This window comes from Choristoneura fumiferana, chromosome Z (assembly GCF_025370935.1).
Source record: "Choristoneura fumiferana chromosome Z, NRCan_CFum_1, whole genome shotgun sequence".
Taxonomy (NCBI): Eukaryota; Metazoa; Arthropoda; class Insecta; order Lepidoptera; family Tortricidae; genus Choristoneura; species Choristoneura fumiferana.
Genome location: NC_133472.1, coordinates 38,600,685 through 38,615,804, shown reverse-complemented (window position 1 = coordinate 38,615,804; position 15,120 = coordinate 38,600,685). Strand labels below are relative to the sequence as shown.

The 15,120-nt window shown below is 36.0% G+C and overlaps 3 protein-coding genes across 3 annotated transcripts; 1 reads left to right on the top strand and 2 right to left on the bottom strand.

Moving 5' to 3' along the window:
* Positions 1 to 7,452: 7,452 nt before the first annotated feature.
* Positions 7,453 to 9,326, bottom strand: LOC141436445 (DNA repair protein XRCC3-like). The gene has a single exon (XM_074099435.1). The coding sequence runs from the start codon at positions 8,920 to 8,922 to the stop codon at positions 7,975 to 7,977; it is 948 nt and encodes a 315-aa protein (XP_073955536.1). The 5' UTR covers positions 8,923 to 9,326; the 3' UTR covers positions 7,453 to 7,974.
* Positions 9,327 to 9,406: 80 nt separating this feature from the next.
* On the top strand, positions 9,407 to 10,909 carry LOC141436462 (pterin-4-alpha-carbinolamine dehydratase-like). The gene is made up of 3 exons (XM_074099456.1): positions 9,407 to 9,599; positions 9,703 to 9,912; positions 10,658 to 10,909. The coding sequence occupies exons 1-3, from the start codon at positions 9,432 to 9,434 to the stop codon at positions 10,739 to 10,741; spliced, it is 462 nt and encodes a 153-aa protein (XP_073955557.1). The 5' UTR covers positions 9,407 to 9,431; the 3' UTR covers positions 10,742 to 10,909.
* On the bottom strand, positions 10,897 to 14,156 carry LOC141436435 (L-threonine ammonia-lyase-like; the record flags this gene model as incomplete). Its single annotated transcript, XM_074099424.1, is given in 4 exon segments — positions 10,897 to 11,151; positions 13,108 to 13,233; positions 13,434 to 13,533; positions 14,020 to 14,156. Coding segments are annotated over 4 exon segments (513 nt in total), but the record flags the coding sequence as incomplete, so codon positions are not given.
* Positions 14,157 to 15,120: the final 964 nt, after the last annotated feature.

The following is a 15,120-nucleotide window of genomic DNA, read 5'->3' as shown; positions in this document are numbered from 1 at the left end:
CACTTTTTAGTGATTTGTAGCCAACCAAAGTACATCGCACAACGATTCCATTAAGTCCAACCAAACACGGCTTAGTTGCGTTGTTTTATAACAGAGTTCATTGCCTACCTTCCGGCTTCAGCATCAGATCAGTTAAAGAATCATTAACTTAAAGCTTCTTCTTAGTCGTTTACCTAGGTTTATTAATCATGATCGTTTATAGATGCGCGAGCAGTAGCTAGCTTTAACGAGTTCCATTGGCCATCTACGGTCTTCTTCATCAGGTCCAGTTTACCCATGATACTTTCTGAATGTAAATGCTTATTATCTTAATGCTCAAATGACAATCGCCATAGGTGTGCCTATAAATTTTGAGGTTTGCCCTCGATTTCTCTAGGATTCCATCAATCAGATCTTGACTCCGTGACAATGGGACCACACAGAAGAAAACTCTTTCGAATAAAAAAAGAATTTTGAAAATCGGTTTACAATTGACTGAGTAATCGGTGAACATACATTAAAAAAATACAAACATTGTAAAAACCTCCTTTTTGAAGTCGGTTAAAAAGAAAGAAACCTTCATTTCGGCTAAACACTGTTTTTTTTTCAGCTCACTCCAATTTTTTTAATTAATTATACACTATAAACCACTGCCACGACTGCTACTTATGTACCGTACATAAGTACTACTATTAAGTACCAGCTGTTGCCCGCGTAGAAATTGTTTATCCTATCCCGCGGGAAGTACGTATGTCCTTTCCGGGTTCAAACTATCGGTATACCGAATTCATCTAAATCGGTTCAGTGGTTGTCATGAGAGTAGGCTTTACTCTCATGTGGTTTAAAAATAAGGTGCATGTACGACAGGCTTTATATCGTACTTGATTAAAGACGACTTGTCAAGACGTTGGTGTTTCATTACTAGCATTCACAATCATCTAATAAATGCTAATGCACTTATTACATGGCGCTGCGGACTATCAAAGGACAGTGAATAAGTAAAAAGAAGTATATATAATAAAAAATATATATAAATACCTAAGTGAAAATTAAACCTTTGTGGAAGAAAAGATGGAGGCGTTGAAACCACCGCCGCCTTAGATGAATGATTGGTCTCGCGCGCTCGCTCGACTAGAATCGCGCTAACTAAAAAAAAACGTTCGTGAATGCGGCAACTCAATATTGTAGTGTGTGTAAGAACGGTGTCAGACAATTTGCAAGGATGCTAGTGTGCGTGACGAATTGTGTTGCCAGCTGCTACACTGTTACCGAATTATTGGGAAAATAAATTATTCTGTGGTCTATTAAGTTACTGGTTACAAAATGTATCTTGGAAATACTTAGAAATTAAGAAGTAATTAAGAGTGAATGTATTAATATGTTTGTGTATAGGTTAGGCGTAGGTTTCTTCTTTAAAAAAAATGGTAGGTATGTCGGCGGCCGATCGTAAAATCCGCCCAGATCACGAAATTCCTAGGCATATCGTGAAACGCCGCCATTTCAATGATATGCCTAAACGTTGGCCAGGCATATCACGATGTGCCTGAGAAATAATACGGCAGATCGATTAGAGCAACGCATTCGTCGATATTCCTAGCTCTATACCGGGCACATCGTAAAATAGTTTCTTTTTTGGCCACTGGTGGCGCTACGTATGCAATGGCGGCCGTGACCAGCTGACCGGTCGTGTTTGTTTAGCGCGTGAAAAATGTCGGCGTCGCAACAAAATGATCGTTAAACCGAAACTAGTGATTGAATTCAAATAGAAGTGCAAAAGAAGCTTTTGAACATCAGCTCCGTTCTTTTTATGTGAATCAAACGGATTCTGTGCACAATATGAAAAAACCATGGACGTCTGCCGTATTTTAGAGATTCGTATTTTGTTGATAAATAAAGTATTCACTAGTTGTTATTTATTTAATTAGAAAATTTAGGTACGACGAGCGAAGCGAGGAGTGGTTAGTATTAATGTGATCAGACGCACTAGCCGAGCGAGCGAAGCGAGCGTGCCGCGGCAGCGGCCGGCGAAGTGCCAGAACCGATATGGCGGCGGTTCATGATATGCCTAGGAATTTCATGATCTGCCTAAACTGGCCAAATCATGAAATGGCGGCGCTTCATGATATGCCTAGGAATTTCATGATCTGCCTAAACGTCACTAGGCAAATCGCTAAACGGTGAGTTTTGAACGATATGGCGGATGTCCCTTAGCCATATCATGAAATGGCGGCATTTCACGATATGCCTAGGAATTTCGTGATCTGGCGGATTTTACGATCGGCCGCCGACAGGTATATCAATGATCAGCAGGCCTCACTTTAATTTTAAATTATATGTATGTATGTATGTATGTAAACTCTTTATTGTACAAAAGAAAATTAACAAAATACAACTGACAAACTTTAAAGATACTTGTACAAAGGCGGACTTATCCCTTTAAGGGATCTCTACCAGTCAACCTTTGAGTGGATGAGAGGAGAGGAGCAATACGGTAGGGTCCGACAAAGGGTGAGTTTTAGAGTTAAAATAATGGAAGCTCTATACAGTGCTTTAAACAATACTTGCTATACAGTGCTTTAATATATATATTTAAGGACATTCAATATTTACAAATTATTACTGAAAATTCATGGACTGAGTCACCAACTAAGAAGTTTTGCGTACTTAACACGTTGCACCTATAGCTAAACCTAATATAATGTACAGGTTAATTAAGACTAATCAAAATATTTTTTTACAAAATATACATACATAGGTACATGCATACATACATACTTACATACATACGCTTGAAAAACATAACCCTCCTTCGGGCAGTCGGGTAAAAAGTTAACATTTCAGGAAAATGGGTAGAAATACGAAAAAAATTTTTTGTTTCCGTAATACCTAAGTAAATTAGCTGATCGGGCTTTTGACTGGGAAGACGAAAAACATTTTTAATTTTAAGACACATTCACCCCTTAATTAAATAGTGTCGGGTAACAATTTATACACCTTCAGTGTATAATATCACAAAGATAAACATTAAATAATATAGAACTAGGTTATGTATATATGTAATAATTACGTTAGATACTTAATAAAATAGGTTATTAAAATTTATCATCATTTAATGATGATAACAATAAAATTCAATTATTAAAATCTCAACCACGGGGAATTTGATTCTTGTGTACGCGGCAACACAGAATGGCGTTTAGGGTTCATGTTATTTTATTTTGTAATTTCGAAATTATACGATATTTACTGATGGTATGTGATCCAGTGTCCTTTTTATTTCTTGTAGTATTATTTTTAAACAGTTTCACTGCGAAAACTGGCATTTTACTTCGGTTTATGACCAAAATTTAACAAAAATTCGGGACATGCACATTACACACAGTTTGCAACGCGACTGACTCGCCTCGGGCTCAGGTACGCGATTTCGGCGTACTATTTGTTGCCGCATTTGACAAGTACGCCGGCGGTATCTAGTCGAGCGAGCGCGCGAGACCAATCATTCATCTAAGCACCGCCGCCATTAAGTCTCGTGGGCGACTTAAAACAAAATTTTTTGAGATGGACTCAGCAATACGACATATATATGATTGCTAGCGGAACGGACGATGACAAAATAAAAGATAAGCAGAAAAAGGCTATCTATCTACACTGCTTAGGAGCAGATGCCCTAACTATATATAACGGGTTTAAGGACAAAGAAAATTTAGCTTACGAAGATGTAAAAAGAGGTTTAGCGAATATTGTTCACCACCCGGAAATGAGACTTTCAATAGACATGTCTTCTTTAGCAGGAAAAAGAGAGATGGAGAAAGTTTTGATGAATTCTTCACGACTTTGAGAAAATTGGCTGGAGACTGTGGGTTTGGAGAACTTGAAGAAAGCTTAATAAGAGACCAAATAATTTTAGGACTGAATGATGCTAAATTAACTGAAAGATTGCTTAGAGAGTCAACCTTAACTTTGGATAGCTGCATGAAAATATGTAAAGTGGCTGAGAGTGCTGCAAAACAGGTTCAAGACATGTCAGATAAGACAGTTGAAGCTGTTACTACAAGGAAGCAAGAATATAGAAGCAGAATGCCTAATCAGAGTCAGAGCAATTTTCATAATAAACAACAGTCCGGTAAGAGTGCAGAAAGATCAGTAAAAATGAAGAATAATATTAACTGTGAACGATGCGGAGGAGTGCATTCACATCGGTCCTGTCCAGCCTTCGGAAGAAGATGTGCCAAGTGTAAGCGATATGGACATTACATGCAGATGTGCAGAACAGTTGGTGCTGTGTGTGTCAGCGATGATGATAGTGATGACTCATTAGTAGTAGGGTCAGTAACTGTGGGCCAGGTTGCTACAGAGGACTGGATCGTGGAGGCAAGAGTGAGAGGAAAGAAGCTGAAGTTCAAGGTGGATACAGGATCACAGGTTAATGTATTAACTAGTACTGTAGTGAATAAACTGGGTTTACAAATGACAGATACTTGTACAAAATTAAAAAACTTTGATGGCTCAACAATAGAGACAAGGGGTATGACTAAAACTAGAGTAAAATTTAATAAACAAAAATACCTACTTGACTTCTATGTGGTAAAATTTAAAACTACCAATGTGTTGAGTTACAAAGCTGCGGTACAGTTCGGTTTAATAAATAAAGTTGAAAATATTTCAAAGGAATGTGTAACTCAGGACATTGGTGAATACAAGGATTTGTTTCATGGTTTAGGAAAGTTAAACTATGTATACAAATTAAATTAACCAACAATTGTACACCTATTGTGGAGCACCACAAGAAAATTCCTTTTAAATTAGTGGATAGAGTCAAAAAGGAGCTTGATAGATTAGAGCAACTTGATGTAATTAAGAAAGTTCAAGAACCAACTGAGTGGGTTAATTCCATGGTGATTGTTAAAAAAATCAAGATAAAATTAGGTTGTTTAGACCCACAAAATTTAAACAAATGTATCATAAGAGAACGTCATAAAAATACCCACCTTTGAGGAACTTACCTCATCCATGCCTGATGCCAAATATTACTCTGTGTTAGATGCAAATAAGATAAGAGGAGTATTGTATTGGCCATTTATGAATAAGGAGCTAGAAGATCACATCAGCAACTGTGAAGCATGTTTGAAATATCAAAAATCTCATTCATTTGAACCCTAATTCTAAGGGACGTACCAAAACAACCCTGGGAGGTAATAGGAGCTGATATGTTCTTCTATAAAATGATATATACTTAATGGTTGTAGATTATCTAACTAAATATGTGGAAATTATAAATATGGTGGACAATCCACTCAAAGTCATATATTAGCATTAAAGCAGGTGTTTTCGAGATGGGGTATTCCCACAAAGCTATGTACAGATGATGCATCACAGTTTAATAGTTACGAATTTCAGGAATTTGTAAAAAATGGGGATTTCAGTTAGTGAAATCTAGTCCATATTATGCAGGTCCAACGGTATGGTTTGAACGGCATATTCAAAGTGTTAAAAAAATGTTTAAGAAATGTGATGTTGATCAGAAAGATATGTATATGGCCTTGATGGAATACCGCAACACACCTATAGATTCTGAAATTAATTTGTCTCCTAATGAGTTACTCTTAGGAAGACAAACTATCACTTTATTACCAACCAGATCTTTGTTGCCAAGTAAAAATAAATTAAAGGAAGTTAGGCAGCTTACAGAAAAACAAATTAAATACAAATACTACCATGACAGAAAAAATAAACAAAAAGGAATTGAGTTTACAGAGGGTCAAAATGTATTCATAAGGGATAGTAAAAATAAAAATCTTATGGGGAAAATAATTCAAGAAAATAAACACAGATCATACAATATACTAACAGAGCAGGGACAAGTAATTAAAAGGAATAGACACAATATTTACAAGGCTCTTCTAATAGACAAAAAATAGACTATAACGGTGGTGATCTAGAAGATTCAATGGGTAGTGGTGGCAATAATGTTACCTACAGTGACAATGACAATCAGGAGTCCACTAGCAATAGGAAGTCAGTAACTTTTGAAAATGTAAATACTGACATAAGGCAAACAAGGTCTGGAAGGCTAGTGAAACAGCCAGGTTGGCTAAAGGGTCATATCTTATATTAAGTTATAGGAAAGTTGATAACTTAGATATTGTTATTAAAATAAAACTACAGTGGCTAGTTTTTAATTATATTAAGTTTATTGTAAGAAAGGGAGATGTCATGAGAGTAGGCTTTACTCTCATGTGGTTTAAAAATAAGGTGCATGTACGACAGGCTTTACATCGGTACTTGATTAAAGACGACTTGTCAAGACGTTGGTGTTTCATTACTAGCATTCAACAATCATCTAATAAATGCTAATGCACTTATTACAGTGGTTTAGACGTGAAAAGGTAACAACAAGCAAACAGACCTACAAACTTTCGCATTTATAAAATTAGTGAAGCACGAAATACGGAAATACAAAAACCACCATAGTGCGAGTCAAACTCCGTGCAATTTTTTTAATTTTTTACTATCACTTACTGTCAAGCCAAACACATGCTAATTATATAATAAGAGAAGTGGATAATAGAATATATAAAACTAAATATTTACGTTAAGCATTTATTGAGCTGTGTCACTATTGACTCCAAATTCAAAAACATTTTTTTTTAGAGTAAGTACCTCCCATAGACGTAAAGTGGGGGTGATTTTTTTTTCTTATCCAACCTTGTAGTGTGGGGTATTGTTGGATAGGTCTTTTAAAACTATTAGGGGGTTGCTAAAACGATTTTTCGATTCAGTGATTCGGTTGCAAAATATTCAACTTTAGAGTTCAAATTTGCATTAAAATCGAGCGTCCCCCCCTCTAAAATCTAAACCGGTGGAAGGAAAAATTTTGAAAAAATTAAGGATGATAGCACGATGATAGTAAGTTTATCAAACTTACAAGGAAAACTATAACGGTGGAGTATTTATTATTTAATATAACATAGTACAAATCAAAATAAAGGTAACTAAGGGGCTGTTTCACCATCCATTGATTAGTGTTAACTGACGGTTAAATGTAATGCCGTCTCTATTTGTTTTGTTCGAATAGACGGAGACGGCATCACATTTAACCGTCAGTTAACACTAATCAATAGATGGTGAGTGAAACAGCCCCTAAAACTACAAACTAAAGTTATAAATAAAAAAAATGCTTAAGAATTATTAGTAGTTTAGGGGCTGTTTCACCATTCATTGATTAGTGTTAACTGGCGGTTAAGTGTGATGCCGTCTCTATTTGTTTTGTTCGAATAGACGGAGACGGCATCACATTTAACCGCCAGTTAACACTAATCAATGGATGGTGAAACAGCCCCTAAGAGTATAGGGCAGCCTAAGGTATAAAATTATAACTAAACTTGGAATATTCATTACAAAATACGAAAAAAAACACAAAATCAAGGTTCGGATCAAAAGGGCCTAATTCTTCCTTATATATACATACACTTATTATCTACATTGAACTTTCAGTACACTTCGAAATTTGAAGCTGACTACTAAAAAATGAACAGGTAAAGGAAAAAAAGCATTAGAAATGTATTGTTCATTGGAAGAATTTGCCGTATTTTAATTTTTTATTATGATTAATAATGATTATGACACCAAAATTGCTTTTAGATTTAACAATAACAGCTATATCGAAACCATTAGCCATAAAAGCAATATAATAATACTCTTATTATTGGATGAAGGGTAATAGAAAGAAATAGTAAGTTATTCGAAATTAGCTATAATTAGCGTTAGTAAGCTATTCATTAAAACCCTTAAATACCAATATCGAAAATAAGTTAAGTAATAATATTGAAATGGAAACCGTGGATTTATGTTTTCTTAAATTTCCCAAAAAAAGTTTAGCGGAAATAAGCACTTTTGAAAAGACACCTCATTTCTACTGATAAAAAATTCAAATGTTTAAATTAAAATTAAACATGAAATCAATCAAAATGTAAGTATAATAAAGTAATCAGGAATTTAAATGCCTACAATACCAGCTGGAGTAATAATAAATCTGGCACTTTTATTGCTCAAGTGTGGAGCAAAAACTACAGTCATTTCTCTTACATTTGAATATTTTTCTTGAATAAAATCTGATTCATTTATAATATCAATTGTTTCTGATGTTTTCCTAAGACTTAGTCTAGTTGACACCATGTTAGACCAAGCAAGGCCCAAGGAAGGTAAACAATTATTAGAGCCATCAAAAGCTGCAGTAACTTGATTTATACAAACAATGGCCAAGTTAGCATTCTGAGCTGTTTTGATCAAGGACATAGCCAGCTCTCTCAGATCTTCAGCTCTTTGAATGTAATTAGTGGTATCAGTTCTGTATGGGGCTGCAATAGAGTCCACAACAATAAGTGAAACTTTATTTCTACTTAAAAGTTTTGGTAAACGCACCTTTACACAGGATAGCAATTCAATTGGCTCTGTTACATGTTCAATGAATATATTTTTGCCATAATCAGTTTCAGAATTACAGTCTGGTATGCTATGTATGATTTGTTCAAGCCTTTTCACAGGGAACAAGTCTTCAGTGCATATGTAGACACAACCACAATATGAATTATGTGCCACAGCTTGGAGTAACACTTGAGTTTTGCCAGATCCACTTTCGCCATAAATCTCTGTCAGTGTTCCTCTTAGGAATCCGCCTTTCAGTAAATAATCTATTGTATTGCACCCAATAGATATTCTCGGGTTTAGATTTTCTTTCTGCAGTAAAAGGTCTCCTGGGACACTTTCTGGTGATATGTAATCTGCAACCATTGATTTTAATAAGAATATATCATCGTTGCTCAAGTTTGTTAGCTTTTTGATATCCCACTTCGACAACATAATTATTTGTTTTGCAGTGCTAACGCCAGCTCTTTCAATAACTTCAAATATCTTCTGTGGAAGAATATTTTTGAGCAGGTCCATTATTTTTTTGAAATTTTTATTTGATTACACTATTGTAATACAAAGTATGATAGAATTGAACCGATATGCGTGATTATAAAACTACAATATCAATATGCAATGCCAATTAATGTAATGTATTTGTATTTATATCACGGAATAATAAAAACAAGGTATTTATTTACTGTGCGGTGCGATAATAAATATTAATATAATATGTATGGTTGATGGTTTCCCGTTTCGCGCCTTTCTGTTGCTCGCTCACTCTCACGTCACGGTCACGCTGACAGTGACAGCGTCAAAATTTAATTAGTTTTTTTTTAATCTTCACTGATATTAGATGCTTATATAATTGCCAAAGTAAAAATTACTGAAAATTCAAAGGAAAATACACTTTCCAAAACTCGCGTTTTGTTTACATTCTGTTTTTGTTTCTTTCACATCGTATCATCACATGTCAAACCGATAGTTCACCGGTGATCGATAGATTATGATGCTCATGTAAATATCACTAATACCTACTAATAACCATGGCTTTAAACAAAATTTCGTGTAGAGCTGCCTGTTTGGCTGCGATACACTTTCACCCCGCAAGGTCCGTTCACTACGCGCGGCTCGCGATCAATGCCAGTCCCAGTCGAGTTGCCGCTGCTGGTTTTAGTAGTATTCCTCCGCCCGTAACGAGTAAAAGAAAAATGGTAATTAATAACCAATTATTCGCTTAAGAAATTATTTAGTTTATGAAATTTATTTTTGAAATAAGTAATATCTGTTCTCTTATTACTTCGTGTGATTTTTTAGGCTGACAAATTGAGCCAAGACGAACGTGACAACCTTCTCCAACCCCTCCTTCAAGCTGGCTGGAAAATGCAAAGCAACAGGGACGCTATTGAAAAAGAATTCATGTTCAAGAACTTCAATGAAGCTTTTGGTTTTATGAGCAGGGTTGCCTTGTTGGCAGAGAAAATGGACCACCACCCAGAGTGGTTTAATGTTTACAACAAGGTTCAGGTTAGTTTCTTATATTTAAATTATCCTGTGGCCGTATTGTCTAATGCTCTGGCACTCGCAATCACATTCACCATCTCTTTTTATCCTCATTTCATGCTGTGTGACAGAAAGAAGTTGTGAAAACAATTGTGATTCTGAGTGTGTTAGACAATACGGCCTCTTGTTAATATGCCTCTAGTATAACAACATCTTGAACTAAGATTTAAGAATTTAAGTGGCATTAAATTAAGGTGCGACCAAAGCACTGCTTAAAGAATGGTGACAGCACGGTATTGCAGTGGTGCACCATATGCGGACAGTTTTTTTTGCATGCTTTCCACACCGCTGCTTAAAAAACGCAAACGGTGCGGAGTCGCAGTGACGGGCCGTAAACGACAAGACTTTTGTTCAGTAAAGTCCTGACGTTTACGGCACGTCACTGCGATTCCATATTTCAAGCAGAGGTGTGGAGAGCATGCGATAAAAACGGTGCGCATACGGTGCGTCTGCGATTCCGTGCTATCACCGTTTTTTAAGCAGCGGTTTGATTGTACCTTTAAGTGATATATAAAATAAGACTGGGTTCACATGATGCAGTCTTGCACAATTTGTAATACACATTTTATCATAAAAGTAGTGGCACTATAACTTTGAGGTGGGAATAATTCTGCATCATCACAGGCATCATGGAACAACTTGTAATCTAATGAGATTTAAAATTTACTTCCTGTGAAATATTCTAAACTTAATTTAATTTTGTTAACAGGTGACACTATCATCCCATGATGTAAATGGATTGAGCAAGCGTGACATTAAAATGGCTACGTTTATGAACACCTTGCATCAGTAGAAACAATAAATATGAGACCAAGGAATGTATTGATGTTGTGAGTTAGTAATATTTTAAGTTTACTATCACTTGTTTACAATAAAGTTTGAACTTTTGTTCTTCCATTGAGATAAAAGAGCTTACAGCAATATAATTATGAAATAATAAATAAAATGTTGAACATGTTCAGATGATTTTTAATTAAATAAACATTTTTCACTTTTTGTTTTACGTAAATCATATTTCTCTTTGGAAAATCTGAGTAGTAGGCACACTCTTTATTAAACCGCTTTTCGGACATAACATGGACAAGTTCTGCGATCATTGAATGGTTCAGTTTCAAAGATAGCTGAACAGGGGTATGCCTTCTCCATTATCCTCTTGAGTTCGAGTGCATGCTCCATTCCTCTTGTCTCCACAACAAATTTGAACTGCACAGAAAATAATGAAATGAAATGAAATGATATATATTTATTCCAGACGTTAGTCCATAAAAACAATCAATAACAATGAATTACTAATTAGAAGTCAAATAAAATTAAAATTAAATTATGAACAAAATGAAATAAGATTGAGAATTAAATTTGTAATTACAAATTAAATTTAATGAAATCAACCAAATCAAAATTGTTTTCAATCAAATCAACACCCATGCAATTTTAATTGGTGGGCCTGAGTTATAGACGGAGAACGGACTGCAAAATTTCGTATCTACTTGATACCGCGATGAAATGCACAATGGTTTCCCATAAAACTGATGCTGAGTCCGAATTTCATAGTCTGCCGCGGCGGAACCTGCCGAAAGTACCAAAAAAATAGTCACTTCCGGTGCGAAAAAAGAGGCGTTATTTAACCCATCTGATACTTCGGATGATAATAGTCATGGCAAAAGGTTAAAAGGTTTCGCTTTTCTGTATCTACCAGTAAATGTCTAACTGATGCCATGACTATTATTTCAGTATCAGATGGGTTAAATAACGCCCTTTTTTTCGCACCGGAAGTGACTATTTTTTAGGTACTTTCGGCAGGTTCCGCCGCGGCAGACTATCAAATTCGGACTCAACATCAGTTTTATGAGAAACCATTGTGAATTTCATCGCGGTCGTCTATTAGATGAACATCGCGGGTTACCCCCATCCCGCGATGACCGGTCTATGGTATCTCCTCCACAATAATGCATGACTATTGTAATTCTTACCTAATTAATGAAATAGAAATAAAGTAAGCTTGAAAAAAACCGGCCAAGAGCGTGTCGGACACGCCCGAAATAGGGTTCCGTAGCCATTACGAAAAAATCAAGTAATATTTTTCTAAGGATTTCGTATTTTGTACGGAATATTCCAAGTTTAGGTATATTTTATACCTTAGGCTGCTATTTATTCTTAAACTACTAATAATTCTTATGGAAACAACCGTTATAGTTTTCCTTGTAAGTTTGATATACTTACTACCAACCTGAATTTTTCCAAATTTTTCCACCCACCGGTTTAGATGTTAGAGGAGAGAATATCTTGCAAACATATCACTGAATAGAAAAATCGTTTTAGCAAACCTCTAACGGTTTTAAAAGACCTACCCACCGACACCCCACACACAATACAAGGTTGGATGAGAAAAAAAAAATCTTCACTTTTACGTCTATGGGAGGTACCTACCCTTAAGATTTTTTTTTTGTTTTTTTTTTACCATTTTGTCGGCATAGCTTACATAAATATTCGTGCAAAATTACAGCTTTCTAGCACTGATAGTCCCTGAGTTAAGCCGCGGACGGACAGACAGGCAGACAAACAGACATGGCGAAACTATAAGGGTTCCGTTTTTGCCATTTTGGCTACGGAACCCTAAAAAATCAGATAAAGACATTAAACTTTGCTTATTAATGGATGTTGTGCATCTGAATGCAACAAACAAAGTAGCTAGATAATCTGAATTATCTAGCTACTTTGTTGACCATAATTTGAATTAGCACAAATCCCCCCTACACACATGGTTGCAAGCAAGTTTTCAAAATTCAAAATTCAAATGATTTATTCAGTAAATAGGCAATGCACTTTTACGCCATTCAGAAAGACCTCATTGCCAGGAATGCCCGCAAGAAACTTGGCAGAAAGTCATTTTTTCATAAAAGTTATGGTGTCTGCCCAAGGCAGCCTATTCAGGGCCTTCAGGAGTCACCTGCCGGTGACCCTCCCATATATTTGAAGACAAAAAATAAATCTCAATTCTATTTTTCCATCACAATAATTAAAAGTTTAATTTTATGATAACTAGTTGTGAAATAATCTGAACTGCTGGAGAATGGCGCTCTGCCACGCCAAGTTTCTGGCCCAGCTCTATAGCGCTATAGCAAGTTGTGACGTCACTTTTATAAATAATGAAAAAATAACCTCGCAATGATATACGTCGTCTTCTACCCAAACTTGGTCGCGGAACTGGCGCGTTACGTTGTAGTTGTTTGCGGCCATCAATCCGAGTAGTTGCATCAGATCCTCGTTGGTGTCTTTGAGCCCGACCTGGCAACACCAAGCAACAGTACAGTCGAGGTCTAAGATATCTATAGGTACACTGTAGTATGCCTTCTGTCAATTATGTACAAAAATTCAAACAACACTGTGAGATTTGTCTAGCTAGTGGGTCAGGAATCAAATGGTCGACTATACCTATAGAAAAGCTCAGTTTTATTAGCTGTTTGGAAACTCAAAGATGTAGTTACCTTAAATTTCACTAAACGGGCTTCTGCGGCCAGGCCCCTGTCCAAGGCGCGAGCGAGCAGAATCGTGTCAATGTTGCCGCCGCTGAGGACGCAGACCACGCTGCAAGAAAACCGTGGGAAAATTACTTAAACACCTAGAACTATTAACTAGATATACCTAGGTAATGGCAGGTACTTGTTGCCCAACGCGAAGAAATTATTCACGACTTTTATACTTACTCATTTATTTGGCGCCATCTCTTTTTATAGCTGTTATATATTTTTTTATATATGAGAGGGGGCAAACGAGCATTTGGGTCACCTGATGGGAAGCTATCACTGCCGCTCATGGACACCCGCAACACGAGGGGTATCAGTGCATTGCTGGCCTACTGTCAATTTGCTAACGCCCATGCACTCCGCTTTCTTCGAGTTTAGGCTATCTTAATTACTTACATTTGACGCAGACCGCATATTATAAGTACGTATAGACTATACCTACCTTAATTGACGAGGAAATTAGTCTTTACTTGATTTCTGGCTGATGGCTCAAAATGACTATAGGTAATTTGATAAATAGTAAATCGGAGTTGTTGATAGTACGTACGTTTTTGTCTTGAGTTCAGGCACCAGGTCCGCTAGAATTGCAGCGAGAGGACAAGCGCCGGCACCTTCCACTACCAACCGTTCTTTCTCGATCAAGTGGAGTATAGAACGAGCAATCCAGTCTTCTTTTACTAGCAACTAAAATGTATAGAACATTTAAATAAGATGATGCTATACAAGTTTATGTAAAAAACTACCAAAACACTCTGTTTATATTCTATCAAATCTGTGACCAATGAAATTATTATTATAGATCAGCAGGGGTCGGACAAAAAGTGCGGATGACGTAAAAATGACGTAATCTTGCACACAAGATGATGTTTTTATTTAAACTTCCGTGTGACATGTAGTAACAAAGTAGCATTAATGAAGTAACAAAATAATCGTAAATAAATCAATGGAATTCAATGAATAAAATTAATTTCATATCGTTTAATAAAGAGGTTGATAAATGATAAGTGATACTTGTTTATGAAAATCAAAAATACTATTTGAAATCATCCTATAAGTGGTTTGACGTCATCGGCACTTTTTGTCCGACCCCTGTAGATCAGAATACTGATTTTTGAAATCACAGCACTCGAAATCGAAAATGTGCCATTCGAAAGTGGCGAAAAATTTTGCGAATTTGAACACGAGTAGATATGAGTAGTAGGAAATTAGGTACAACACAGCTCTAATTAATTAACTACTTAACTTGAATGATTTAAAAGAAACTAAGTCGAAAAAGTGACTTTACCTATAATCGCGAAGGAAGAATGCCCAGAAAATCCTATTAGATTGAAGTAAATATTACTAAGTATATCGAAAGGACTTGTTTTATACTTAATAATGCGGTAGTTATCTAATATCCTCATTTTAAAACTAAACCAGATTTTGTTTTATACAAAGTTTATTTTGGAAATGTGCATATTTCGAATTGTGTCAGTTTCATTCTAAATTCGCGACTTGGTTGTAGTTCATCGTCGAGGTAATACAATGAATTAGAGACATTCGATGCGCGATGTAAATCAAAGTGACCGCTCGCTATGCGCTATACTGATACTGACGTCTCCGTCAAACTTCAGTTGTTAGTACAGGGGCAGGGGTTCCGAAGCTAGAG

What these genes read in the sequence shown, in the direction of transcription:
- LOC141436445 (XM_074099435.1), bottom strand. Translation starts at nt 8,922, where the DNA reads ATGGACCTGCTCAAAAATATTCTTCCACAGAAGATATTTGAAGTTATT.
- LOC141436462 (XM_074099456.1), top strand. Translation starts at nt 9,432, where the DNA reads ATGGCTTTAAACAAAATTTCGTGTAGAGCTGCCTGTTTGGCTGCGATA. An exon ending in TAACGAGTAAAAGAAAAATG is followed by an intron (nt 9,600 to 9,702) that starts GTAATTAATAAC and finishes GTGATTTTTTAG; the next exon opens with GCTGACAAATTGAGCCAAGA. An exon ending in ATGTTTACAACAAGGTTCAG is followed by an intron (nt 9,913 to 10,657) that starts GTTAGTTTCTTA and finishes TTTTGTTAACAG; the next exon opens with GTGACACTATCATCCCATGA.